Source organism: Dicentrarchus labrax, unplaced genomic scaffold (assembly GCF_905237075.1).
Source record: "Dicentrarchus labrax unplaced genomic scaffold, dlabrax2021, whole genome shotgun sequence".
Lineage (NCBI taxonomy): Eukaryota > Metazoa > Chordata > Actinopteri > Moronidae > Dicentrarchus > Dicentrarchus labrax.
The window spans coordinates 15966442-15993295 of record NW_026136711.1 but is presented as its reverse complement, the minus strand read 5'-3'; the positions used below and the strand labels follow the sequence as shown (position 1 = coordinate 15993295).

At 40.9% G+C, this 26854-nt stretch overlaps 1 protein-coding gene across 6 annotated transcripts in view; it reads left to right on the top strand.

The window, feature by feature from the left end:
* Positions 1–26818, top strand: part of LOC127371910 (arf-GAP with coiled-coil, ANK repeat and PH domain-containing protein 3) — a 55532-nt gene extending 28714 nt beyond the window's left edge. The window contains exons 3-26 of one of the 6 annotated variants that reach the window (XM_051415144.1): positions 2053–2172; positions 2783–2836; positions 6704–6762; positions 7134–7317; positions 7492–7536; positions 7714–7809; positions 8356–8430; positions 9579–9590; positions 15601–15713; positions 16099–16150; positions 16314–16414; positions 16665–16776; positions 16890–17122; positions 17898–17967; positions 18092–18186; positions 18347–18567; positions 18679–18772; positions 18989–19089; positions 19375–19598; positions 19900–20009; positions 20371–20481; positions 21125–21186; positions 25020–25081; positions 25861–26818. In XM_051415144.1, the coding sequence (XP_051271104.1) occupies positions 2053–2172; positions 2783–2836; positions 6704–6762; positions 7134–7317; positions 7492–7536; positions 7714–7809; positions 8356–8430; positions 9579–9590; positions 15601–15713; positions 16099–16150; positions 16314–16414; positions 16665–16776; positions 16890–17122; positions 17898–17967; positions 18092–18186; positions 18347–18567; positions 18679–18772; positions 18989–19089; positions 19375–19598; positions 19900–20009; positions 20371–20481; positions 21125–21186; positions 25020–25081; positions 25861–25929 (2475 nt within the window). In that variant the 3' untranslated portion in view covers positions 25930–26818. Of the gene's footprint in view, positions 1–2052; positions 2173–2782; positions 2837–6703; positions 6763–7133; positions 7318–7491; positions 7537–7713; positions 7810–8355; positions 8431–9578; positions 9591–15600; positions 15714–16098; positions 16151–16313; positions 16415–16664; positions 16777–16889; positions 17123–17897; positions 17968–18091; positions 18187–18346; positions 18568–18678; positions 18773–18988; positions 19090–19374; positions 19599–19899; positions 20010–20370; positions 20482–21124 lie in introns of all 6 variants that reach the window. The other 5 variants (XR_007886483.1, XM_051415143.1, XM_051415141.1 and 2 more) reach the window with 5 other exon arrangements.
* Positions 26819–26854: the final 36 nt, after the last annotated feature.

The following is a 26854-nucleotide window of genomic DNA, read 5'->3' as shown; positions in this document are numbered from 1 at the left end:
ATGAACCATTCATAAATTGCCCAAATTTAAAATGCCCATCCCACACCTCATTGACCAACAGGACCTCTGCATTAACTGTAACTGTTTTGTGTCATTTAACACGGCGAGGCCTGCAATGTGGTACCAGATGTGGCATTTTGACTCCGAGCGGACCCCCTGTGGTTCTTCCAGCCCATTTATCAACCAATCCTGACACATATACTGTGCCTCTAATGGCTGTGCTCAGACCCTGGGGGTTCAGTACAGCACACGATGAGATCAGATTCCCCCATATCAGCTAATTTGTTGACAGATATGTTGTCGGACTGGCCTGGGAGCAGCAGAAGGGCACGAATCACGCTGCCTTGTCTTTTGCATGGATTGAGTATATGATGCACATTAGATAACTACATATATATATATATATATATATATATATATACATACTGATTGTGCACACTGTACATCTTGTAAGTTAAACTCACACATTTTGAACCGGCAACCCATTTCAGCAATGCTCACATTTACATTAAAACTCCTGTTCTCTGGTCATGTTGTCATAAACGGCGCAGTTATTGGTCCTTGCTCTGTAGTTTCTCATCTCCGGCCCGTGCAGATTAGAAGTCTTACTGTCAGCCACCCAGAAAACCACACTCACATAGCGACAACCTTGGGAACTCTTGCACCAAATGAGATAATTACAGGTTTATTGAACTCTCTCTTCAGCATAACTCCCCCCTACCTCACCCCACCCCTCACCAACACACACACTGTAGGACACACTGCCAGCTGTGTCAGTGCAGCGGTAATGACAGTGTACCATTCTGTAGCTTATCATATAACTCGTGAAGTGGGAAAGTGTAGCGGTTGGCAGTTCATGTGGTGTTTAAAAGAGTACCTACCATCGCTGTGAACTGTCTGCACCTGGTAATAGACATATAATATATCCAGCTGGCTTACAGTAATAGAGGATTTTGCTGTCATATGGCTGGAATCACGCTCTGTTTGCTACCTACTATATGATCCCTGCATTTGTGGTTTTATATGACATTTCTCAACATCAATTAAATGGATTGCCTCAACATTTGCTACTTATTGCATGGTGCACATACAACAAATCCTATTGAATTTGGCCACCATGAGGCTGACATTTGTGGTGAAATATCTCAAGAAATATTGGATGGTCAAATTTGTTACAGGCATTCATGTATGTAATATATGTAATATATATCTAGATATATATATAGATATATATATAATATTAACCTTAAAATAAACAATTAGTAAATATTAAGTTGTGTATGTATATTTTTTACCTTGTTTAAAAGCTTAATTTAGCTTGTATAGGACAACAAAGATACACAGGAAGACGCACATATGATGTGTTGACTCTGTTTACATTTAGCTCTCTGCCTTAATTATTGCAGCAGTGGTGCATCTGAAAGCTTCTTCCTGCGCATGAAGCATATTTAACAGGGTTTTGAACATGATTTAAATGGTTATTGCTTGTTTCTTCTGTTTTAATATTTTTGAAGACGTAAGACAAAGTGTAGTTAATGTAGATTTTGCCCTATGTTGAAGAAAATTAACAAATCTTGCAACAACCCTTGACCTTTATGCGACCCTGCACCTCTCTCTCAATCATTGCAAAATGGCAATGATTGATAAGTCATCAATTTAATGTTCACCCTTAAGTAAATATATTGAGGGTTTTCTATGTAGGAAATCCCTAAATTTCAGTCAATAGAGGATTATCTTATTAAATGAGTAAAGCAGAATTATTTCAGAAACATCAAAGTTCTTTATATATTAATATAAAGATTTAAATTTGCACATCTGTCAGAATTCTAAATTTGGATACCAGACACATTAATGCCAACACTGTCCTAGATACAGACATGAGGATTATTCTAAATTTGAGCATCCTCTTGGATTCTGCATGTGACCAAGAATTCTTTTTAAGCTGTGTCATCACTGTAACTATTAATATCCTCGCATTGCATTGTGTAAAGCATGTGACAGTGTTTTTAAAGTGATTATTTTTGTGTTTCTCTCCCCCCCTCCCCTCGCTAGCTGGTGAAATTGTGCAGTGGGATGATCGAGGCTGGCAGGGCCTATGTCAGCGCCAACAAGCTCTTCGTCAACGGCATCAAGGACCTGTCCCAGCAGTGCAAGAAAGAGGAGATGATATCGGTGAGCAGAAGAAGCACCGTCTTTAAAACCAAGCTCAGATCTGTATATGCACTGAGGAATGCTTGAGGGGTTAGCTTCTCAACAAATGGCCGCTTATCTATCTTTGCTATTGGACATTCCTGTGATTCCCCACATGAATAATAACAGCAGAGCAGTATAAACAGTATTGTCCAGACACAGAGTTATCCAGCTGTTTTAAACATGACAGATGTGACCGCATGCAGACAGGAGATGTTTACGCTGATAGTTTACATGGCTGTAAGCAGAGACATCTGAAACCTGCTTTATGGTTTTCTTTTAGGAAAACATTTGGACTGGACTTCCTGTCAGTACGGGTGTCGCCCTGGTAGCTTTGGGGCAAAGCAGTAGAGACATAATTGTTACACAGTCAATAACCATTCAAGGTTGAGCTGATTTTATACCAAGTACAGATCCAGATCATGCTTTGTGCACAGTGCGGTAAACGGATTTAATGTTATTTATTGTGTGAAAAAGAAGTTTGTGTTTATATGGAAACCTGTGTGCTTACATTGTGTGTGTGTGTGTGTGTGTGTGTGTGTGTGTGTGTGTGTGTGTGTGTGTGTGTGTGTGTGTGTGTTCAACATCGCAGGAATGCCTTGAAAAGTGCGGAGAAAGCCTCCAGGAGATCGTCAACTACCACATGGTAAGACACACATCAGCTTCAGCCACAGGCGAGAGGTTGCGTTTGAATGTTGTTCTGACACGCCCAGGTCTTCTTGGCATGTTAACGTCTTTCAGGCATCCAGTCCCTCCTGGGTCCAGTATTGCGCAAAACACACAATTTAACTGTGACCTCACTCTGTGACGGTGAATCTGTCCACACGGGCCGCTCCACATGCGTGTGTCTGATTCAAACCACATGCTTCTCCAGATGTGTACGGCAGCTTTAATGCACAACTGCTCACACACACATACGACACACACACACACACACACACACACACACACACACTTTATTCATATGACTCTTTACTCATATGACTGATTAACAAATTTTCTTTTCTGGGAATCCCGTACAGGTTTGAGAAGCCTAAAGGCAATTACAAGAGATATGGTCTGACAAGTCATAAACATTTACGGTTACATCCACAAGCGTCTTTTACCACATTGTGTTACAGTCATAATTACTGTCAATATGTGAGAGTGTGTGGCGTTTTGAGGTGTTTGCAGGTCGGTCTGTAACAACTGTGAACATAAGGGAGAGAAGGAAAGTGAGCTTGAGAAAAGAGAGGGCTGTGAGAGGAGGAGGAGAGGAGAAAAGAACAAGAAGAACGGAAGTGAAATTTTGGGAAATTGATTCATGATTTCAACATTTTTTAGTGGCAGTTCTGCTTAAATTTTGAAGTAAAAGCATTTGACACGAAGACTTAGATGACCTTAGTACTCAGACTTAAAGCCGGTACTAGATAAGCTGGTTGGGATCCTTTTTATTTGTTTGTTTTCTTAGAACTGATTTTAAGTGTGTAACAAACACATTGAGATCCACTCTCAACTAATGCCACCTCACGCTTGTCGTGTTGACAGATTTGACCAATGTGACTAAGACTTAAACTAAAGACATTTGCTGTATATTTTTATTTTATTTTAGTTTTTTCTAGTTTTTATTTTTATTTCAGTGAACCAAAATGTTTTTTAATACCTAGGTTTAGTTTTTAGTTTAGTTTTACGATAATAACCTTTGACTAAACAAATATACAGTACTACAGTGCTATACAGCACAAATGAACTTGACTCAAGTGGTTAAAGGGCATTTAAACACTGGTCTCTGGGTAAAGACGTACCAGTTGGTTAGTCATTGAATAGAAAAAAAAAACAAATGTTGATCCTCCCATATTCCTCACTAATCTGTCTTGTTCTTTTCGTCCATTCATGTCCCTTACTTCACTGACTCTGTTTCACTCAACCAACGTCAAGCCTGTTTAACTTTAAATCCCTTTTTAAATCAAATCAAAGTGCTGAACACTAGATGGGATCCATCATCTGTATCAATCCAGTGCAATCTCCTCTATCTTTTCCTCTCATGGCTCTCTTCTTTCCATTACATGTACTGACATGTTTGTGAGATTAATGTTGTTAGCTTTCAGTCTTATCACATAACCCACCATCATTACAAATTTAGAGCAATACAGCTTTTGACGGCTAGACTACTCTACTTGTTTCTTTTCCTCTGCCACTCCACCGCCTCTCCATCCATCCTCCTTGTCCCCTCTTCTCCTGCCCCCACCCTTACCCCTCACCACAGGCGTCCCGTTCCTCCACTCTAACACCCAGGAATTACACTAATAGCTTGTCTGGCAGAGAGTATGAATGAAGGGATGGAGGGAGGGGAGGGAAAGACAGTGAAAGGAAATCTGTCTTTGTTCGACCACCCAGTGATGCCTATTTCTGCACCTTCTCAGCTCTCAGCAGACACAAAAGAAGCCATTCAAACAGGAAGATGAGTCTCCCGGTTAATCACGCGATAAGCAAAAACACAATTCCTGCCCATAATCTTAACAGATTGAGAATAATATCACGGCAGATTTGAACTGATTTTTGTGAGACTGAGGCGTCCTCAATTAACTTCTTTGCTGTGTTGGATTTTTTACTGAAAAATCAACATCTCTGCAGTTCTCATGCAGACGAGATACAAGAGAAGTGATTGACTACTACAGTAGCAAACACTGAGATCTTTGGAGACAAGGGTGCTGGGCAGTTGAGTGTAGATGTGTTGTAGGTTGAGTCATACCCAGGGCACCATAATGTAGAGCAGGTTTCCTACAATGGGCAGATAGGTGGTTATACCACCCTCGAAAGTACCAAACCTTCATTCTGCACAGCACACATTTTCTACAGTCCCTTGACACCTGCGGTATAGTTATATTCAGTATTGTTAAAGAGCAGTTGATCTCTGGTGGCCCTCTTTCACAACTGTGATCGCATGAGAAAACCTTACAAATAAAGAAAAGTGTAACACTTTCTTCAAAGTCTGGAATACTGGATCTAGGGTATTTCTAACCCCCCCTGGAAGAGTGCTGGCTTTTGAAGCCAATTTGACACAGTGGCTGAACCGAGTAATTACAGCAATGGCATCTGTCACGTGATGCTCACTGGCCTAAAGAGACTTTTTCCTATAAGATTACATTGTGAAAGAAGCAGCTGTAAATAATTCTTCACGAGCATCGGAATTTGATCCATTCAGTCGAGTAACATTTTGAAAGTCCAGAAGATCCACACAATTAAATCATTTATTCCCATTTAAGTTAACGGAGGGCCAAATCAGAAGTTAGCCGCTCAGCTGGTGGATGTTTCTAGTGAATGTTTACTAATATAACCACAAGCTGGTTAAATTTGAACTATATTGTAACCTTTGTCCTCTTATATTTAGAAAATATTGCATGGCAAAAAATAGCTTTGTAGAAAAGGACTGCAGGAGGAGTTACACTGTCTGATGCCTGACTGACCACTTGAAGCTTCACCACACTTTTGCATCCATTCAAAAAGCCATTTATAATTTTTGCAGTCAAAGAGGAGTAGCAGGTGATTCATACACAATGAGTACGGACTACATTTGTGAAGATTTGTGAACTGGTATCTAACGCAAGAAACCAGAGAACCAGTAAGTGAAGTCATCAGGCTCTAGGGGAATGTCATATGGATGAAGGCACACACACACACACACACACGCACACGCACACATACTCACACTCACACTCACACACACAAACACACACACTAAGCCTATAATCCTCAATGTGTATGTTTATTGACTAGAGATTGCTATAGAAAGTTTAATCCACAGGCAGCCAACAGTGATTGTTGTATACATTGTGTGTGTGTGTGTGTGTGTGTGTGTGTGTGTGTGTGTGTGTGTGTGTGCGTGTGTGTGTGTGTGTGTGCGCGCATGCGTGCGTGCGTGCGTGCGTGCGGCTATGAAATAATCACAACTGAAATTTCTGTGTGTGTATGTGTTTTGCGTGAGACATTCACTGAGGTATTCTCACTGTCTATGCATATACACCTATATATTTCCTTAATAAATATGGATGGTCTGTTCAACAGCAGCCATTCTGAGCTCATTATATTTGGAGTGTGGGCAGAGAAATCCTTGTCTAGATGGTAAGATCTGCTCCCCGTGCACAAGAAATAGAGGGGAAAACTATAGAGAAGGAAGGGGAGGAGAGCTAAAGGACAGGAGAGTGAGACGAGGAAGAGGAGGAGTGGGAATCCCACAGTTAACAGGAAGCAAATTCTGTGATCCTGTGAGGCTAAAAATCTGTTGAGGCAGCAGCCGAGTGAGTTCACATGTGTGTTTGTCCTTATCTCTCTTTCCTTTCCCCTTCTCTGCCTGTGGCATAATCTGTTACAGTCATAATATGGAAGGGGTCATATTGCCATCTTGTGGCGAGATGTACCAACTACAGATTTAATCCAGTCATCGCAGGTTTAACCAATTCTTTATCTTGCTGTAGCTCATATGATAATATTGAATGCTCATGTTCCAAACCTCTGTCACCTTATCTGTGCACAGATTTTATTTGACCAGGCTCAGAGGTCGATCAAGCAGCAGCTTCACACTTTCATAAAAGAGTGAGTATCTTATCACAATGAATTAGAAAGATGTAACACATGTTCAGGTTTATACACAATGAGTAAAGACTGTGATGGGTTATAAGTGATTGTTGTGATCCGCACTACAGCGAGGTGACTCAAGCTATATATTAAAGGCTGTAAGATATAAGTCTAAACTGTAAATGTCTCTTTACTAATATGTAATCTCCACATTTAGAAAACATTTGTAAATATTCAGTTTGTTACTTTACTATTTTACTACTTTTTTAACCACATACAGTAATAACACTAATCAACCATTTCAAACTAAGAGACCTACATGTTCTTGTGATTTGGCATAGATGGACATGAGTTACACTCTTTTCTCCTTTTCACTGCACCTCCTTCAGGGATGTGCGCAAGTTTAAGGACACCAAGAAGCAGTTTGACAGGGTGCGCGAGGACATGGAGCTGGCCCAGGTGAAGAATGCACAGGCCCCCAGGAACAAGGTGCATGAGGCCGAAGAGGCCACCCAGGCACTCGTCCTCAGCCGCAAAGCCTTCAGGCACCTGGCCCTTGACTATGTACTTCAGGTGAAACACACACACAAACAATATTATATTATCAGTGTTGTCCAACAGGTGGCGCTAACGCTCAACAGTTGCTGAGTCCATAGACACAAAACTCTCGATACTCCTTAATGCAGAAAAGGACACCACACTTGATCACTTAATGTTGTTAACCTCAAACCTCTTTGTTTTTAACAGATTAATGTGCTTCAGGCTAAGAAGAAGTTTGAAATCCTGGATGCAGTGAGTAGCCGAGATATATTTCCACTAATTGAGATTTAAGTTTGTAATGTTAGCAATGTTATTGTATGTGTTTTGTATATGCAGGTCAGATGTGTACATGTGGAGTCCCTGTGCTGTGGGAAGGATTACTAACACAGTTGTATTACAGCCATCATTGTCTCCCTGCGTCTCCTGCAGATGCTGTCCTTCATGCGTGCCCAGTACACTCTGTTCCAACAAGGCTTCAACATCCTGGACGAGATTGATCCCTATATGAAAAAACTGGCTGCACAGGTGAGATAAAACTAGTACACCAAAAATCACACAGAGTAAATACATGTGCACACACACACACACACACACACACACACACACACACACACACACACACACACACACACACACACACACACACACGTACTTACTCATTAACTGTACTACTACCTCTGTTACTGTATTTACTCAGCATACCCTTACAAACAACATTTCATAGTCTATTAACTTAACAGGATGTTGGGGATTTTTATTAGCTTTAATTAATTGTGATAAAATGTCTTACAGCAGAAACTGTGACTTTATACTGAAGTTATATTCTAGATTTTTACTGATAGAAAAAGCCAAATAACTTGTCCTTGAAGTATAAAGTTCTTTACCAATATCTTTATATTTCCCTTTAATATATGGTTATATATTAACCCTGATATTGCCTCTGAGGTGTGGAAAAATGATTGATAACCACTTTAAACACATAAGTGTGTACATCTGTGTGTGCATAGTTCTCTGTCTGTCTGTGTCTATTTACCTGTCTCACTGACTCTGCTGTGGCTTTGCTCTGTGCAGCTGGATCAGCTGGTCATCGACTCTGCCATGGAGAAGAGGGAGCTGGAGCACAAACACGCCCTCATCCAGCAAAGAGTGAGGCAGCAACACAACCCTTAACACGTGTCTCTCCTCCTCCACTTTCATCCTCTGTCACCTACATGCAGGGGTTGTAGAATTGAATCACTTCCTGGGACTTTTCATATGGTCCTAAAATAGATTAAAACTCTTCTCTAATGTAATGGAAACTAAAGGGGAAGAAGTTTAAAAATGATGGCTTTCAATGTTTGTCAGGGAAGAAAGAGGTTTCCCAGAAATGCAACTGAACTAGATTTTCTTCACAACACAAAAGACAGTCAGCATTTTTCACTTCCATTTAGCATGACAGTGTCATCCTAATTCAGAGGAAGAAAAAAGATATTTATCTCTGTCTGTCTGGAATCTAAACTGGATCTTGTCAACACATGCCATCATGAAGATACGTTGTTTAAAGACCTTTCCACAGAATCATTTTTACATCAGATTTCATCATTCCTCACTCCAATGCAATAAAGCTTCTAAAATAATTAGTTTATTGGGTGTTGAATGTAGCTTTTTTCTCTTCAAGCTCAAAGTAAGAGTGTAAAGTAGGAAAGGAGTTCCCACAAAGACTGTTTGACATATTTATTTTATGGGTCTCTCCCTGCTCAACAGGCACACTCATGCACAGATGTGTAAAGTTCATCCATCTGTTACCTGAAGAGATGCCAAAAACATGCCTGTTTTTTCTTGTTCTCTGATTTGGCTCTTTCGTCAGATTGATTTAGTTGCCAACTGCAGGCATCTTTCCAGACCTGGCACACAGCTTTGTGCCCGACCTAATGGCCTTTCACCAACCCTTCCTCTTTAATCTGAAAGCCTAGCACTGAGTGATGCTGCTGGACTTTATTATTGATATGACTAATCCTAACCTTGTGTCTAATGTTCTCTAGCTAAAAAGAGAGAGGGACTTTCTAATGAGATATTAAACAGCTATTTCCTGGAGCCCTTGTGTCTTTCAGGAGCAATCTGAACTAGCAAGCTAATTGCTACTTATGTGAAAAGACCTTCTGGACACTCTGTTATTGTCTTGGACACGATGTCTCACATTACCATATTTGGCTTCATGTAGTGAAATTCAATTAGTGGTGATCTTGTATTAACACTTGTATCCCTCTTTCTCTCTCTCCTCATCTGCTCCTCGCCTTACCATGTTCTTCCTCCAGACTCTGATGCAGGTGAGTTTATATTTATCACTTTTTTACTATGTCGCAGTGCAAAACATCCAGATGGGACAATCTTTTTAAACGTTTCAGTTGTTTGAAATGGTGAGAGGAGTGTTGGACTGTGTAATGTTCCCAGAGACTTCTGGCCCCCCTGTTGTTTACCTGGCCTGCATTGGCAGTAATGTTGGATTTCTTTTAAGAGGATTAGATCCAATGCTGTCCTTGAAATTCTCTGAGCTCTGTTGTCAACCTACATCACAATATCTGTAATAGCACGTAAAAAGCCTTAAATTTTACACCCATGTGACATTTGACACACGTACATATGCACATTTCCTGGTCTGAACGCTCCTGTGTTTACATCAAACTACAGCTTCACTTGTCCATATGAAATATGGACCAGCAGATCTGTGTATGTGTGGTGTAGTGTTGTTGTTTAGCAATGTAGAACAGATTGAGTGATGTATGGCGAGCAGTTTTATGGTCATCACATGCAGCTCTCTGTGGCAGGAATCAATAGGCTGTGTGTTTGTGTGTGTGTGTGTGTATGGAGTGATCCCCTCAATGCTTAAAGCGCGGACGTGGGAGGAATGTGTGTCAGTGTTTGTCTGGAAGCATCACAGGACGCAGCACACAAAACATTATCCGATAATGCTGCTTAGTGGCATTGTGGGTCTACATGCTTTCACTGAACTTCTGTGTGTCTGTGTTTGTGCCTGTGTGGGCGGACTATCATTAGCTTGTTTGTGTTGTGCACGGTTGACTTGTGATAATCATCTAAGGTGCTTTCATACAAACCCTGCAAGCTTATTTTTGTCTCTCCTTTGATGTTGTCTTTAGGTCTCTTTTGTTCTATTTATCTCTGCTCTTCTTTTATTTTTCTCATGGTCTCTCACACTCCTTTTCTTCCTCATATATGCACATGCAAACAAACAAACATGCAGCTCATGTCTCGCTTTGGAGAATTACAGTTCTCCCTTATATCCTCCTGCTATTTTCCAATTTGTTTCATCTGAAAAATGTAACCCAGAGGATTTGTCAGCATGTCAGAAAGCCAGTTAGGAACATATCATAGGAGCTTAAAAATAGTTTCCTCACTGTGTGTGTTGTTTCGTGTTCAAGGAATATTTTCCATTAATTCCATTAATAAGTTGAAAAGTTGAATTGATTATAGATTTTCTTAATCATATTTTAAATTGCAGTTGTTCTTCTGAATGATGACATTTTCCTTCCCTTTTCTTTCCCCCTCTGTCTACTCATTTATTAATCAATCTCATTAACGCTGATCAGCTAATCAATATATCACACCTATATCTTGCATGCCATGTGTGTTATGCATTGTGCAACATACAGTATGACACTGACACTTTTTTTCTACTGACAAAGTGCTGTGTCTGACAAAGCTTATAGAGGGCAGTATACAGTAAAGAATAATCTATATTAATATCGGGTATTAGGGTAATTTCACTGCTGGAATTGGTACTTTTATGAGTAAGGATGGTCATTTAAGATTTGTGTGGAGATTATAAGTAAGTAGCCCCAGCTTGCTCTTATGATACTATATATCAGGTGTTGGAATATTTAAAACTAATCAAAATACCCCAGATAGCTTTTACATTTTATTTTGAGTTGTCAAACCCTTATGATCCTTGTTCCAGTCGGTATAAGAATGGATATATTCTCTTAATGCAATGAAATAAGCATACAGTAGTAAAACGATCCAGACACAGCTGTCTGTGCTCTCTGATGCTGTCCTCTAAAGAGAGTCCAACTCTGGTAATCACACTGCCAGAGAGGTCAATATGTCACTAGAAACTGGAGAGATATGACCGTGAATGATGCCAGCTTCAACCCTCTTTCCTCCTCTCTCCACTGCCAGAGTGCCAAAGTCAACAGATGGCATTACGACACACAGTAGTTAGTTGAATGTGAAAGAACAGAAAAAGACAGAGAGCAGAGGACAGATAAAAAGAGAAGAAATATAAAAATAAAAAATAAAATATAAAAAAAGATAAATAAAAAAGTGGAGTCCGGTTTCAGTTTTCTTTTCTCGATGCCCCCGCTTTCCTGTCTCTCTCTAGCTGTTCCATCTAATAAAGGCAATAAAAGCCAAAACAAATACTTAAAAAAAACATTGTCTGTGCCAACACCAATGACTGAACACTGGGCCTGTCAAAACAAGCATTTTACAAAGAGCATGATGATTGTGTCAGACTAGATTGATTACTAATGAAGATGCACTATATTTCACAAATGGCCCACAGAAGGGAAAGACAGGCAGCATCCAAAGATTCAGGAGAAAATGTTTCTATGATCCATTTCAGATTTTCTTCCTTTCTTTTTTTTTTTTTTTTTTAAAGCTGCCCCAGACGTATGCAAATGTAGCGGCGCAGGAAGTAAAGCCACGAGACAGCAGAGTCTGTGAATTATAGATGGTATACATCCTTTATTAATAGGCCATTAAGTAACTGCAGCTGTCATACTCAGAAGAGAAAAAGCTTAGATAGCTTCATTATGAATGTAGTTTAGGCTAAATTTGGAACTTGGGGGGGGGGGTATCTCTCAGTGAGAGGAAGATGAGAAATAAAATGAAGAGGTGTGTGATATGTCAGCTCAGTGGTGTAATAGAACTTGAAAATCATCTCATGCCAAAACAGTGATCTTATCAACAGTGAGGAATTATTTTAATCTCTACCTTCACAGTCTTTCACTTCTCTTCTTTTTGCGTTGCTCTTTGTCTTGCCTTCACTTTCACTGTTTTTGTTAAATCTGCGAAAGACTCGACCACCCCCCTCCCCGTCTTTACATCTCCCTCTCTCTCGCTCCACAGATCACATGCTGCCTCGTTCTCCTCTCTCTTTTCTTTCACAGCCGTCTTTTATGTGTGCAGGACTTCACTGTGGCTCCCTGGGGGATTGTTGCCTCGGCTCTCTCCTCCTCCATTGTTACAGTGTTTGGCTGTGCAGCTTTTTAAGTCAGAGAGAGGTAAACAGAGAGAGAGAGAGAGAGAAATTCACAGAGAAATCTGCTGGAGAGCAAACATTTTATAATGTGCTTATACATTTACAATGAAGGCTGCGTTTTATGACCTTGAACTATAACCTTTAATCAGTGTATTCACAGTAACTGGGTTATAGTGTCGACACTTACTGTGTTTTTTGACCTTTGTTCCTCCTTAGCCTCTGCCAACATTTCCCAAAAACAATATAATGAGGCTGCATTGTGCTGGATTGTGTTATTGAACTGGTATACCAGGTTTGTGGTTAAACCAGTAGACAAATCAGGAGGCCCGTGTTATATGCAAATCATTGTGTCTAGTAAAATAATAAAACTGACACTGTGAACCAAAATCTCTGACACAGTCTCACAGGCAGTGGTGGAATGTCAGTAGGTACATTTACTTGAACACCAAACAATCAATTCCAATCCAATCCAATCCAACTTTATTTGTTAAGCACTTTAAAACAACCAAAGTTGACCAAAGTGCTGATTGATTGATCAATTGATTAATCCCTAATTTAAAAAAACATCAATTGCAGTCCTTTACAAAATAATATCCTTCAACTCAACTACAGCAGTGAAATGCCGCTTTTATATTAATGCATTAATAATCTAATGATATTTAATAGTATAACAGTCAGAGGGGGGACATTTTCCTGCACTGGGTATTTTAACTTACTTCCTTCACCACTGCTCACAAGTATTTTAACATATATGAGAATAATCCATTCTGCAAACATGTTTTGTGGGCCCCTGGTTTTCATATAGGCCTCTTTCTAGCCGCTGCATTGGACACTTGTGCGCTGCAATCCGAGGCCCTGGCTGATTTAAGGTGGGAAGAGGGGACTCCGGGCTGGTGTTTGGGGAGCAATAATGTCAGCTTGATTAAGCAGGAATAGTGTTGAGAGCCGCGGACAGATGGAAAGCTGACTTCTCCAAAACTGAGGGTGAAGCCCCCCGGGCTTCAGAATACCCAGAGAGGAGCCCTAAATCGCGGCTTGGGGCGGGGAGGAGGCGCGCTGCGGCCGCACCGGCTGTAACATGAAATGTTTGATCTGCGGCAGCCGCGACGGGGTCAGCGGGGCACGAGGACCCTGTGACAGCTGTATGATAATGAGAGCTCGCGCCAGATCCACGCGGCCGGGCCAGTCGGCAGGTGGCATTGAGTGGAGGAACGCCACGAGCGCGCTGCGGTTGGCTGTGGCAGTCTCTCATCTGGACTCGTGTTGGATGCGCGTGTGTTTCTCCCGGTTCCTCCGCAGCACCAAGTTAATATCCGGCGGGACTTTGTATAGATGGTCTTTTCTCTCCGACGAGCATCTATTTATTTATTTATTTAAGCATTATTTCTTTATTTCTTTATTTCTCATTAAGGGAATCTGTTCTTACTGAGTTTGAGATGCTGTTGGATGTCAGTGTGGTTAAGATGAAGATATTTGGCAGGCTGGACACACTGGTGAGGAGCGTCATTTATTTTTCTTTATCTTTGAGTCTGTTTGTCACTGACCGAGCTCATCATTAGTTTTTACAGTGATAATTAGGCCACATTTAATACAAAAGCCTAAATGCATAACTATATGACCAAAAACTGGGGCTGTTAGGGTCATGGCAGCCAGAGGTTTGCTATATGTCAGATAGTAATAGATAGTAATAGTGTTGTGTTTTTTGTTTAACTAGTCGGCCTATGTGGAATTTGAAGTGTTCTCTTTTTGTCATTTTGTTTTCTTTTTCCTCAGAGTTGATAAATATGAACTTTGAGTCTATCAAGTGGTCTGTTGCATATGCTCCTTTTGAATGTAGTGTCTGTGTTGTTTCTTTGGAGGAAACACCTCTGAGCTCTGAATGCATCACCAGCCAGCAGGGAGACAGACTGCTGTGTCACATCCCACCATGTTTATGCTTCACATGGCCTGAAGGTTTTCACACAAACCTATAGAGTTCTTATATTATATTTTATTATAAAATATGTTGCTTGACATATAGCAGTTATATTCTAGTTTTAGTTTCACATGTTGCTATACTTGGAGTCAAGAGGGCACCGTGAGTACATGACGACATCAGTGTGCAATTATACAGTACATTTTTTATTAGAATTATTTAATGATTTTTTCAAGAGAAGTGATACAACAATGAGACAGAGCGTGTGTGTGTGTGTGTGTGTGTGTGTGTGTGTGTGTGTGTGTGGAGATCTGCACACAGCTTGCCATACGCCCAGTATTACCTTACCCGAAACAACCAAAGGCCTCTCAACAATAGTGAAACCTAACCTTTAAATCTGTGTTTTTCATCTTGCAGAGCAGGTGGCATTTGACTTTCAATTTGTTTTTTGGAAATCCAACTCTGTGTGGACAAAACAGACAAAAAAATAGAGACGTTCTTAGTCAACAGGTAGAGAGGTGCGGATTTGATGTATTCTTTAAAGGTAAACGTATGAACAGATGGCCAGTGTGGAGAGGTTAGAGCTTGATTTTTGTGGAGGAACACAAACACATAGCACACATAGCAGAGGAATTGTTGAGTAGTAGCATTGTGTCAGCACAGCTACTGTATGTGGTGCTGATAAGGCACTATCTCTTGATATGTTAAGGTGGACTTTGCTCCACAGTGTCACCTCATGTAATCTTTGTGCAATGTGTTCGGCCTTACTTTAGCCTCAGCTGAGCTTTATGGTGAATTTCTACACTTTTTTTGACTATCCCTTACGTTGGAATCTCTTTAGGAAAGCAAAGGCTTTGCGGCCAGTATGGACAGGAAAAATTACAGGAATTGATTACAGCCACTAGTAACTCTTTCAAAGTACATATGAGCATGATGGTAATGTTTAAAGACACACTTGAGAGAAAACTGTGAGCCATCATAAGATATGGCTATGATTTGTAGAGCTGAAAGGATGACTCCTGTCGTTTTTGATGGTGACAGTAGTGTTGTTTTTGCAGAGCAGGAGCAAAGAGCGTACCTACAGGAACAAACCACGTCATGAAAACTAACATTGATCTTGTGTACCTTTGTGTTCGCCCTACAGGACTTTTCTTACGATGACCCCAAGTTGGAATTCAATGTGGATGCACCCAATGGTGTGGTCATGGAGGGCTACCTCTTCAAGAGAGCCAGCAATGCTTTCAAGACCTGGAACAGGTAAAATAGAAGTGAAGACAGAGAGCATAACAAAGATCGACTTACAATTCAAAAGACACCTTAATAAATTCTAACGAGTTAATCAGGAACACAGGGTTCATAGATTAAGGGATTAATGTTCTGAACTTTGGATTTACTATGAACTCCCTATTTCTGTATGCATGACTTGTTCCTTAAAAAGTGGCTTGGATAAGAAAGAAGAATGCTCTGCATGGGCCTTCACCTCATTCCAAGAATCAGTCAATGCTCATCTATAGATTTATTAATCACCATTGTACTGGACAGTGCTTTTTCCTTGCAGGGCCAATATCAGCATGCAGACATTTGATTGATCATGTCTGTTTCACAAAAACTGTCTAACTTAATTCCTTCTTCCCTCCTAAAGGCGGTGGTTTTCTATACAAAACAGCCAACTGGTCTACCAAAAGAAACTCAAGGTATGTTTGGTGTTTTTTTTTTTTGTCTAGTTATTAATACTTTGCATGGTGGTGGAGAAAAATGGGGTCATGTACTGTCCCTACCTAGCCAGACTAAAATGCTTTGAGTAGCTTGCAGTACATAGGGCAGAGTTGTTGTGACACTCCTCTCTGCCAATGACAGGACTCTTTGACGGTGGTGGTGGAGGATCTGAGGCTGTGCTCAGTCAAACCATGTGAAGATAATGAGAGAAGGTTCTGCTTTGAGGTGGTTTCACCCACTAAGTAAGTGTATATGTGTGTGTGTCTGTCTGTCTGTCTGTCTGTGTGTGTGTGTGTGTGTGTGTGTGTGTGTGTGTGTGTGTGTGTGTGTGTGTGTGTGGTTTTGTTGCCCTTTGTGATTTTCACTGTGCAAATCAATTGTTACATTATTGACTACATCATTTACTCATCAGCCAAATACCATGTAGCTTTAGAGCATTCCTTTAGACAGTTATGGGCAGGTATTATATAACATGCATCTATAAACCTGCAGGAGCTGTATGCTGCAGGCTGAGTCTGAGAAGCTGCGGCAGGCTTGGATCCAGGCAGTCCAGGCAAGCATTGCCTCTGCTTACAAAGACATCGCTGACAATTACTACATTGAGGTATGAACACGTACAGCAACAGTCACGTGATAACACACAAATGTAATTTATTTTCATTACAAACTGGTCCCGGGTAGCTTCAGAACCTCTGACCTGTCCACCTGTCTCTGCAGCGTTTGGATCGGACAGCCTCGCCTTCCACCAGCAGCATCGACTCTGCCAGCGAGCCCAGAGAGAGGGGTGAGAGGGCTGATAGGGGGGTTCGGGGAGGTGGGGAAAGCCTCCTCCAGAGGGTGCAGAGCCTGCCAGGGAACGAGCTGTGCTGTGACTGCGGCCAAACAGCGCCCTGCTGGGCATCCATCAACCTGGGAGTGCTGCTCTGCATCGAGTGCTCAGGGATCCACAGGTAACTGCACTTATAGTGAGGGTAATGTACTTTAGGAGCAATTTTTTAAATACATATCTCTGTTAAAATTCTTTTCATATCCAGATAGCAATCAATGAATCAAACTGTCTACCTACCTGGATCTCTGCCCATGCACTCACTGCTGCACTGTTGATGGAGTAACTTTAAAAGGAAGGGTGGGATTTTTCCATTGGATACTTTCACAATGTAGCTGTCTCTTGCTAGTTTTTCTAATGATACCTACCCTAGTTTTAACAGTTCAAGAGAGTTTGTTAAGAGCTAGAAAAGCACAGCAGGTGAGCTGAAGAACAATAGGACTATTATAAGTTATGTGAGTTATGAATTATGAACTGGTTTTGTCAGTGTGAAATACCATAGCAAGGTGTAGCAGGATTTTTGTCAGCTCAAAGCAACTTAAGTGGTGATGCCACCCTCACATTGACCTTCTTTCTGATTCGCGACTGTCTGCCTGAGTTATCATGTTTTTTTTTGTTTCATTTGTGCAAATCACATCAGCAAACATCTGCACTGAAGCATCACATCTTATTCATATCAAGTCCACTTTCCTTTATGTGAAAAGACACAGCAACAGTTATCAATATATCTATTATGTAGTTTAAAAAAAAGCATTTGTGAAACTAAAACAAGATGACAATCTGCAGGCGGCCAAACTGGATTTGAAGTGTCTAGTGTGGATTTTTAAGCAATAAGACATGGTTGTTTGTAGCTCACATTAGCTCTTTGTCTAATCTCTTTTTCTGCTTGTTTCTTTCAGGAGTTTAGGCGTCCATTGCTCTAAAGTGCGTTCGCTGACATTAGACTCGTGGGAGCCAGAATTACTCAAGGTGCGTCTCCCCAACACATTTGCCTACAGCTTCTCCTTTCTGTGCTGTGCTTTTTTTTTAACCACCAGAGTTTCATTTATATATCCTTTAGTGAATATTGAACTACTCCTTCTCTCACATTTAGCTGATGTGTGAACTGGGGAACACTGTGATCAACCAAATTTATGAGGGATCCTGCAAGGAGCTGGGAGCGAAAAAACCTGGACCGTCTAGTTCAAGGTTAGTCTTGACAGAAGGAGCATTTGGCAAAGAAATAGAGCATTGTGACTACATTTTGACACCACTCTCAATTCAGTTAGGTTAAAAATATGTGTCTTCGCCAGGATGCACCCAATTATCTGTCATGTCTCCACTTATGTTTGTGATCACCTACCTCCAGACAGGAGAAAGAGGCCTGGATCAAGTCTAAATACGTGGAGAAACGCTTCCTGAAGAAGATGAGTGGAAGCGAGGCACTGGTGGAGGGTGAAAGGAAGTCCCGGCCCTGGACAGTGAAGAAGTGCCATCGACACAACGGCTCTGTTCGGGCCCCCAACAAGGCTCGCAGGAAATACCATCGCTACGAGCCGGGCAACGCTTCACCTGCAAACCTCTCAGCGGGTGCGTATGGAGAATTAACTTCTCTGTTGCCATAAAACCAATAGCTGAAACTTATTGTACCGATACAGTCTGAAGCCCAGACTGAAATCTTGATATTTTGTCCTTCGGCAGCAGCTGCAGCAAAGTTTCGCCGGGACTCCCTGTTCTGTCCAGATGAGCTGGATTCGCTATTTTCCTACTTTGACACTGGCTCTGGTCCTCGCAGTAAGTCCACTACACAGTCACTACATACACGGGCGCAATGCACTTGCAAGATTGCTGTAGATTTTCAGATGCAGAAGATGCAGGTAGGAACAAAATAACTCAAATCATTTTGGAATTTGTGACATGTTTTCTAATAATTGTAGCAGTTATGGTGGTGTGTGTATGAGCAGTATGTGCTGTGTAATCATTAACATGTCCGTGGCTTGGCGATGCTTGGCCCCGCAGGTCTTAGCAGCGACAGCGGCCTGGGAGGAAGTACTGACGGCAGCACAGACATCCTGGTTTTTGGCTCAGTGGTGGACAGTGTCACAGAAGAAGGTATGTTCACCGCTGCCAGAACATCATCATATTGTTGAGAATATTAGAGTTTTTATGGGAACGCAGAAACCTGAAATACAGCTAAATGTGTGTTGTCATTGGTTGTCAACATCTAGAATTTTTTTTTAATAAATTGGCATTGTGTATTGACAGGAGCAGCCTAAACAATTTACCTGATTACCTAAATTAAACCAAGCCACATTCCCTCTGAGAGTTTTAGATATTTTGTATCATTCCTCTTTTATTCCATTGTTGCCATTTTCCTGTTACCTTACCTACCCTCAGAGGAGGAGTCAGAGGAGTCCTCCAGTGGTGAGGTAGAGATCGAACAGGAAGTGTCTTCGGACCCTGAAGACCCGAGGGAGCTGCACCCCGGGGCACTCCTCCACCGATCCTCCCGTCTACACAACCTGCCTCTCATGGCGGAGGCATTGGCGCATGGGGCTGACGTACACACTGCAAGTGAGGAGGAGGAGGGGAAAACGCCACTCATTCAGGCCGTGATCGGGGTGAGATACCGTTGTTTGCTGTGCACTGTTTGACAGGAAGTGAACAGTTAAAAGTGAATTACTGAACCTTTTATTGTCATTGCCATATATACTACATGGAGTCTGTCTGGGTTAAAAAATTAAAACAGATAATCTGCTAAAGGTTCCAATCCTAGATTTTATGATACCATAAACACAGCCATGAACAACATCCACAGCCATAAATCATCATCACAAAAAGGCCAATTATAAGACTCAAAGCAAGTACACTAACATAACAACTCTCTCTGTCTGTCTGTCTGTTTGTCTGTCTGTCTATCAGGGTTCTCTGATAGCTTGTGAGTTCCTGCTACAGAACGGAGCCGATGTGAACCAGAGGGACATGAGAGGCAGAGGCCCACTGCACCACGCCACCTACCTGGGACACACAGGGTGAGAAACTGCAAAGTGGGAGAAGCTCTTTCTTTGTGGCCCCTGGTACATGTCCCAGCCTGAATTTAATAAGAATAAAATGCAGAGGCTGTAGGCGTTTCTGTGGGACTCTATGAGGTCACATTTTTTCTCTGCAGCTGCTCACAGACAAATATTTCCATTGAACCAGCCCTCATAGACAAATGAGTGAATTGGGTAATTACAGATCCGTCTGCTTGATCTGCTCTTCCAATGTTTCTGCTAATTATTCTAAATGAATTTAATGTTCCATTATATAATCTTTCACATTACACCTCTTACGGTTTATCAATAACTCTTATATTCACCTCTTTTCTTTGTGTCTGCATCTTGTTATGTACAGTCAGGTGTGTCTGTTCCTGAAGAGAGGAGCATCACAGACGGAGGTGGATGAGCAGGGTCATGACCCACTAAGTATCGCTGTCCAGGCTGCCAATGCAGACATTGTCACCCTGTGAGTAATCCTCACAAATACCTTTTTAGCCGCATGAGCGAGTTCCTCATGAACATTTATACATTGATGCCAACCATTCATGCTCGAGAACTGTTGGTTAAAATGACTTAGGACTAATCAAAAGTAGCAGATCCCGTCCTTCAACAAGTAACAAGCTAGAAATCTGATAATCCGTTTTTTCAAAGATCTTATGTTATTGGTAATAAGGGATGCACGTGTGACTAAAGGATCATACTGCTCCAGGCTGTGTTTTCACTTAAAATGCACTGTGATAGAATAAAACATTCTTAAATGTTTGACAAAATAATCTTTACTCAGGGTCTACCTACAAGCTTTTCAACATCATCTCAGTTGAAAGCTCAGAAAAAAGCAAATTTTGTCAAACTACCGTTTTCATCCTCAAGAAAGAGCTTAAATATCTAACTCTTTTTCAATTGTATCCCTCATTGTTGTCTTCACTTTCCTCCACTGTGGTTTATCTCACTTGCCGCTCCTCACCACATTTCCATTCTTCACGCTCTCCTCCCACCTCAATGTCTCACTCCCGTCTCTCCCTGTTTATTTCTGTCTTTTCTCACCTGCCTTCTGTCCCCTTATTATCCCGTTTCTCATTTCTGCTCCCACATTTTGTCTCTCCTTCCAGGTTGCGTCTAGCGCGGATGAACGAGGAAATGCGAGAAGCGGAGGCTCCCTTGGGTCAACCAGGTCAATACCACAGCAGCAGCCCCACTGAGCAGCAGTATAGGAAGTGCATCCAGGAATTCATCTGCCTCACAATAGAGGAATGCTAGGGGTCAATTCTGTGTCCAGGAGCATAGCTGGCGCTCTCTCCCTCTCTCCATACATATATATATACATACATATATTCCTCCTAATGTAAACAAAGTTGCCCCTAGACACTGATCTCAAGTCTGTTACTTACGTAGATCTAGGCTTACGGGCAACTTCTTGGGGTTGTCTGAGGGGAGAAGAGCGTACCACTTACTCATTATGAGGGGCGTTGTCTGGGGAGACCCCTGATGGACCTTTTTAACTATACTGACACTACACTCCATTTTTCTGCATCACCACTATGTTTCTGCTTGCCATTACTCGGCACCACCCATGCTATGCTAGCTACATGACACACACACACAGTAAAATGACATCTGCTTTTTGGTGTTTTGCTAACGGGGTTATCCTCTAACTTATCATAACATGGTGTAACCTCTTGTGTAAGGGTGCGGGTTTACTGTTGACTAGCAGCTCTTACCTCTGAAGAATCTCGCTGCATTAACCCCCTACACTTTATATATATCCAGACCATCTGTGTGACATCCAACTTACCCATCTCTTCTTAATCGGAAATGTAAATATGCATATTTAGAAGTTATATGGGTAATCTTTAAACTATGTGCTGTGGCATGAGGTGAAAAAAAATGGTATTTGTTCCATTGCTAAAAGAAAAAGAGTAACTGACAAGCTAGAGTAGAGGTGGGCAGTGTTGTTTACTGTGTATAAAGAGGGGTCAGGAAGGGAAATTTAATGTAAAACTGTGACAAAAATACTGAAGGGCTTGTGGAGAAGAGACCCTTGCCTGCTTTGTAAGATACTTTGTGATGTGAGTGAATGAGTGAGCGAGTGAGTGAGTGAGTGAGAGTGGACAGGAGAGTAAATGAGGGCATGTGTCAAAGAATACTGAGAGACAGAGTTAAATCGTATTATATTATGATACATTATGTAAAGGAAAAAAAAGAAACTGCACTTTTCCCATCTACAGTATTATAATTTTGTTTTATTTTCATTCAGTTAGTTTTTACATTGTTCTTGTCTAGTCAAGTTATTGTCTACCTATTGTCTTATTTATGTTTATCTCCCCAGAGGACCAGTGCAATTCATTCTTTGATGCAGTCTACTTCTGCATTCCTGTTAACGATTGTCATTTTGATCTGAAAGCATTACATGGAATTTATGACAGTATTTAGATGACGCCATGTAATAGCACTCATGAAAGACTTGTTTCATTTTCACTTTGGAGTGGCCTTACATTGCTACGAGTATGACTATTGGCATTTCAACACACCTCTGAAAGAGATTCTCTGGTAACGGACTCTAGTTACAATGTACTGTTTTATTTATCCATACATCCGTTGTCTAACTAGTGAGGACTAAGCAGCAAGTCTTGCAGTGTAGGGAGGGAATGTATAAAACTGGAATCATATCTCTCCCTTAAACAGTTCTACTGTTCACTATACAAAGTGATTCACGACACCTCCATTTTGTTGTAAATACTCATCCATGTTACAATATCTTGTGGTGAGATAAAGGAGCACATGTCTTTAGAACAGTTTACACACTTGTGGGGTCAAAGGACTTCTATATCTGGCTTCCCTCACTGGTCAATGCTTACAGTATTCTCTGCATGCTTTGCCAGAATTGTTTTTGGGAGGTTCAACATCGTTTGCATTCTGAGCATGATAAAATATCTTTCTATGGTTTGTTCACATCGTGCAGTGCAGTCCTGTGGAATAAGCATGTACCACCATGACCCCTCTGGTGTTTCTTACTTTTTACACCTCTGTGCCATTCTCCCATCCACAGACCAAATCTGTGGTGACTTCCTCATTCTTGTCTTTTTTTTGTTTCCACAAAAGCTTGCAACCATTAATTTTTAATGTTGTGGTTTATTTTCCTCTGCCAAAGACTTTTTAAAGGGAAAGTGTCTGACATTGTTGTATAATATCACCATTTTTTTTGTTTGTTTTTTAAAAAACTGAAACTGTTAAGAGTAGATACAACATAGTCTTACCATGCTTTGTGAAGTGACAGAGTGGTAGAAACACTGTTGGTGTACTCATGTGTTCAAAAGAGGTTACAGAAATGTGACAGACCTGAGAGATTTTGATATGGCAGGTGATAATCTGCAATAGTTCAATGTACTGCAAGTAGAACCAGTCTAGGGGGTGATGTGATGCTACTGTGACCAAACTGTTAGGGCCCTCGCCCTAGCGGACGTATTAAATGTTGTGTCCATTGTGTGTATTGACATAGGAGTGGTTAAAGGTGCTGTTCAAAGCAAACATGCTGTAAATAGTACACTTGTGTATTTTAACTCAACGCCAACTGTCTGCCTCTCAGCATTCAATCACAGATCCTGACTGTCTGATCTGTTTTATGTTTGTCTTTTTATTCTCTTCCAAAAAGTAAAAAACAACAACCTGTCAGTCAGAACTGTAACACAGCTCTGCACTACTTGGAGGCGTTCTTCTGTTCACTGACATTTGGATATCTTTGGAATACTTTCTTCCTTGTCTTTAGAAGCACTGAGGGGAAAAAAAAGAAAACAAACTGCATACAATAAAACTGATAAACTCTTGATGAACTAACCCTGCTTCCTGCTTGTTGCTCTGATTTCTGTTTCCTGTCTCATCTCTTATGCATAACATTCTCTCAACATTGCAGCAATTTGTTTGAAAATATATCGAAAATAGTTGCTCTAAATGATCAATGGATAAATACTATACATATATATGTATAAACATTGTCAGATGTTGGGAGAATGCTATTTTATTACAATCTGATCTGGTGTCTTTTGGTCTATAACAAACTTTTGGGTAGCACTTGGCTTATTCAAAGCAATACAATTGTTTCCTTCATGATAAACATAAAGGAGGTGTACACTCAGACATCTCCAGACTAGGGTGACCAGATTCCAACAAACTTAATGTTGGACAAAGAGTATGTTGTGGGACAATGTGGGACATGTTACCAGTGCTGAGAGGTATTCTGCCCTTTAGTTCATAAAATCTCTATGCTTTGCCCTCTGGATGACTTGAATGCAACTTTCCCACCTCCCACACAGCAAGTAAATACAGTAAGCATAAAAGGGAGCTGAAGTTTCACAGTTTTTATTATGGCCTTATGCCATAGTCTGCAATATTCATCTTCCATCGAATACTGCTTAAATCTGCATAGCTTTTTGACTTTGTGGTGACTTGCAATTTTCCCCATTGGGCATAGCAAATACGGTGATGGGTTAACCTGCACTTGACCCATGTGTGCGTGGTTGCATTGACATAAAACACAGCCCCATGATGACAACCATCCCTGCTTTCTTCACAGCCAGTGGATAAAAAACAGATTTTAGAAAACATCTGTCATGCAGTGATTTGACTTTTGAAAACTAGAGCCAAATCAATCAAAATGGGGGATGTGGGACAATGGATAAAAATGCCATGCAGTCCCACATAAAGTGGGACACCTGGTCACCCTACTCAGGACTGACAATAAATTAAAGATCCCTTTAGTGTTTAGGGTCTTGTGTGTTTCAAACAGTGCCTCAGTTTGTAGCCTGCAGCATCAACACTGTGCCTTGAATAATTCAGTGTATCCAGCGTGTAAAACATTTATGTGATCTCACCAGCATTGTTGCACCATCACTGATAAATGTTTTCACACGTAAGAAATGTCTAATTCCACGCTTTACAGTTGAGGTAAACAGCACATTTCCACTTAAAGAATAAACACTGACTGACCTATCATTGCTTCTGTTACCACAGGGGTTACCACAGGGGTTGCCACGGGCAGCAGGAGAGTTAAACCCACGGATGTTCGGGATAGAGTGAGTGAAGCATCCTGGGCCGCCTTACTTGGGAATCAGTGTGATACTGTGATTCTCTCTGCTCTGGTGGTTGTGATCTTTAAGGTGTCTTGCTCTGTGGCCCTCTCTGTTGCACACAAACACACACACTGGGAGAATATTTGGTGCTGTCAGGAATTGTTCTTGTCTCTTAGGGAGAAATTAGCATTGTGTCCTCAGAAAAAGATGTCTAGAGGCGCAGCTACCACGCAGTATATAGTACGTACTATTTCACATAGAATGGGTAAGTATGTTAAACACACTTCATATTATAAAATGTAAATCAGAATATTAAGCACATGAACTCATAACTGAGAGAGAGAAAAAAGGATCCCAGGATGATGTAGGAGTGAAATGGACAGGATGCTCACCACTCTTTCCCTGCAAGTTCCTGATTTTCTGTTCTGAAAACGAACCTTTTATAAGGATAATGTTTCAAAAAATGTGCATAAAATAAGAAAAATAAGAATGAGTCACATATAGTATCCTGGCAGACTGGGAAGCTTCACTCCATCTTAATGCTTTGCACTTTCATTTAATTTCATGTCTTTCTTCCTGAAGAGTGAAATATTGGAGATTGCAGTATTTTCTGGGTTGTTGCCTTTATGTCATGTCATGTCATGTCATGTCATTTAAAATACTTGGTGTGTTACTCACTGATGTTAAAGGAAAGCTAAATTCAGCAGAATGGTCACTGGGGTCTCCACGGTGCCCGGCAGCGGGACAAACTCCCCCTTTGACTTCAGTATCCCCTGTTGCAGGTGTCTTCTCCTGTGTTGATGTCTTTCGCGAATTTTCTCTCCTCGCGTCTCTCCAGCCCGAGAAGTTGAGGAGAAGGAGCGTACAGTTCAGCTGCAGCAAGAACCCACAATGACCACTGACCACTCAGCTCTTCAGTAACTTAGGAATCAAGAGGGAAGCAGCCACTAAAAATACATCTTGATGCTGGTTCAACTTTTGATGTTTAAAACTTTGCAAGCACTAGTTGAGGCACAGGCTTCTAATTGTTCTCAATTGCTCTTGTAAATATGTTTGGTCATGGTTAGGATGATAAATCTTTGTCGTGTCAAATTGTTTTACAGTTCAAATAGTTCTTTTGCACAGGTGTTATTTCCAGTTTTTGTAATGGGAGTGAATTAGCATGATTAAGTCATTGTAGCATGTCAGAAGATCTGCAGACATATCATGTTGTTTTTAAAGGGGCCATCCAACAATTTAGTATTGCACTTGTATGAAGTTGGGGGACTCGTAAGAGAAATATATTTTAAATTAATCTTCAAAATTGAAGCAGCAGAGCCTGGGACTTTTTTACTCTGAAGCTGGGATTTGACCCATACTTCAGAACACTGGAAAAACATTGGATCTACATTTGCCATTATGTAACACAAGAGCATATTTTGTTTGATCATCCTTGTATTGTAAATGTCCATATATTGCGCAACCCCTAATTGTGTGCCCTCCAGGCCCAAGCCAAAACAATCCTGATGACATAATCTGGGCTTTTTGTTTTGAACATATAAGCTTCCCTCAGAGCAACAGAAACAAATACGCAAATGTTTTCATAGGCATACTCTCTATGATGAGTTAACTAACCTTAATGTTTAAAAGTGCCTCTTTAATGTTTTGTATAATTGTATTTTGTCAACTGCAAATCTCTGATGAAATGATTTTCAAACTGTTTTGCAACTTGTGGTGGAAATAAAATTGCTTAAAGTAAAAGGCCTTATAGAATGTTTTTGTGTATTTCAATCTATG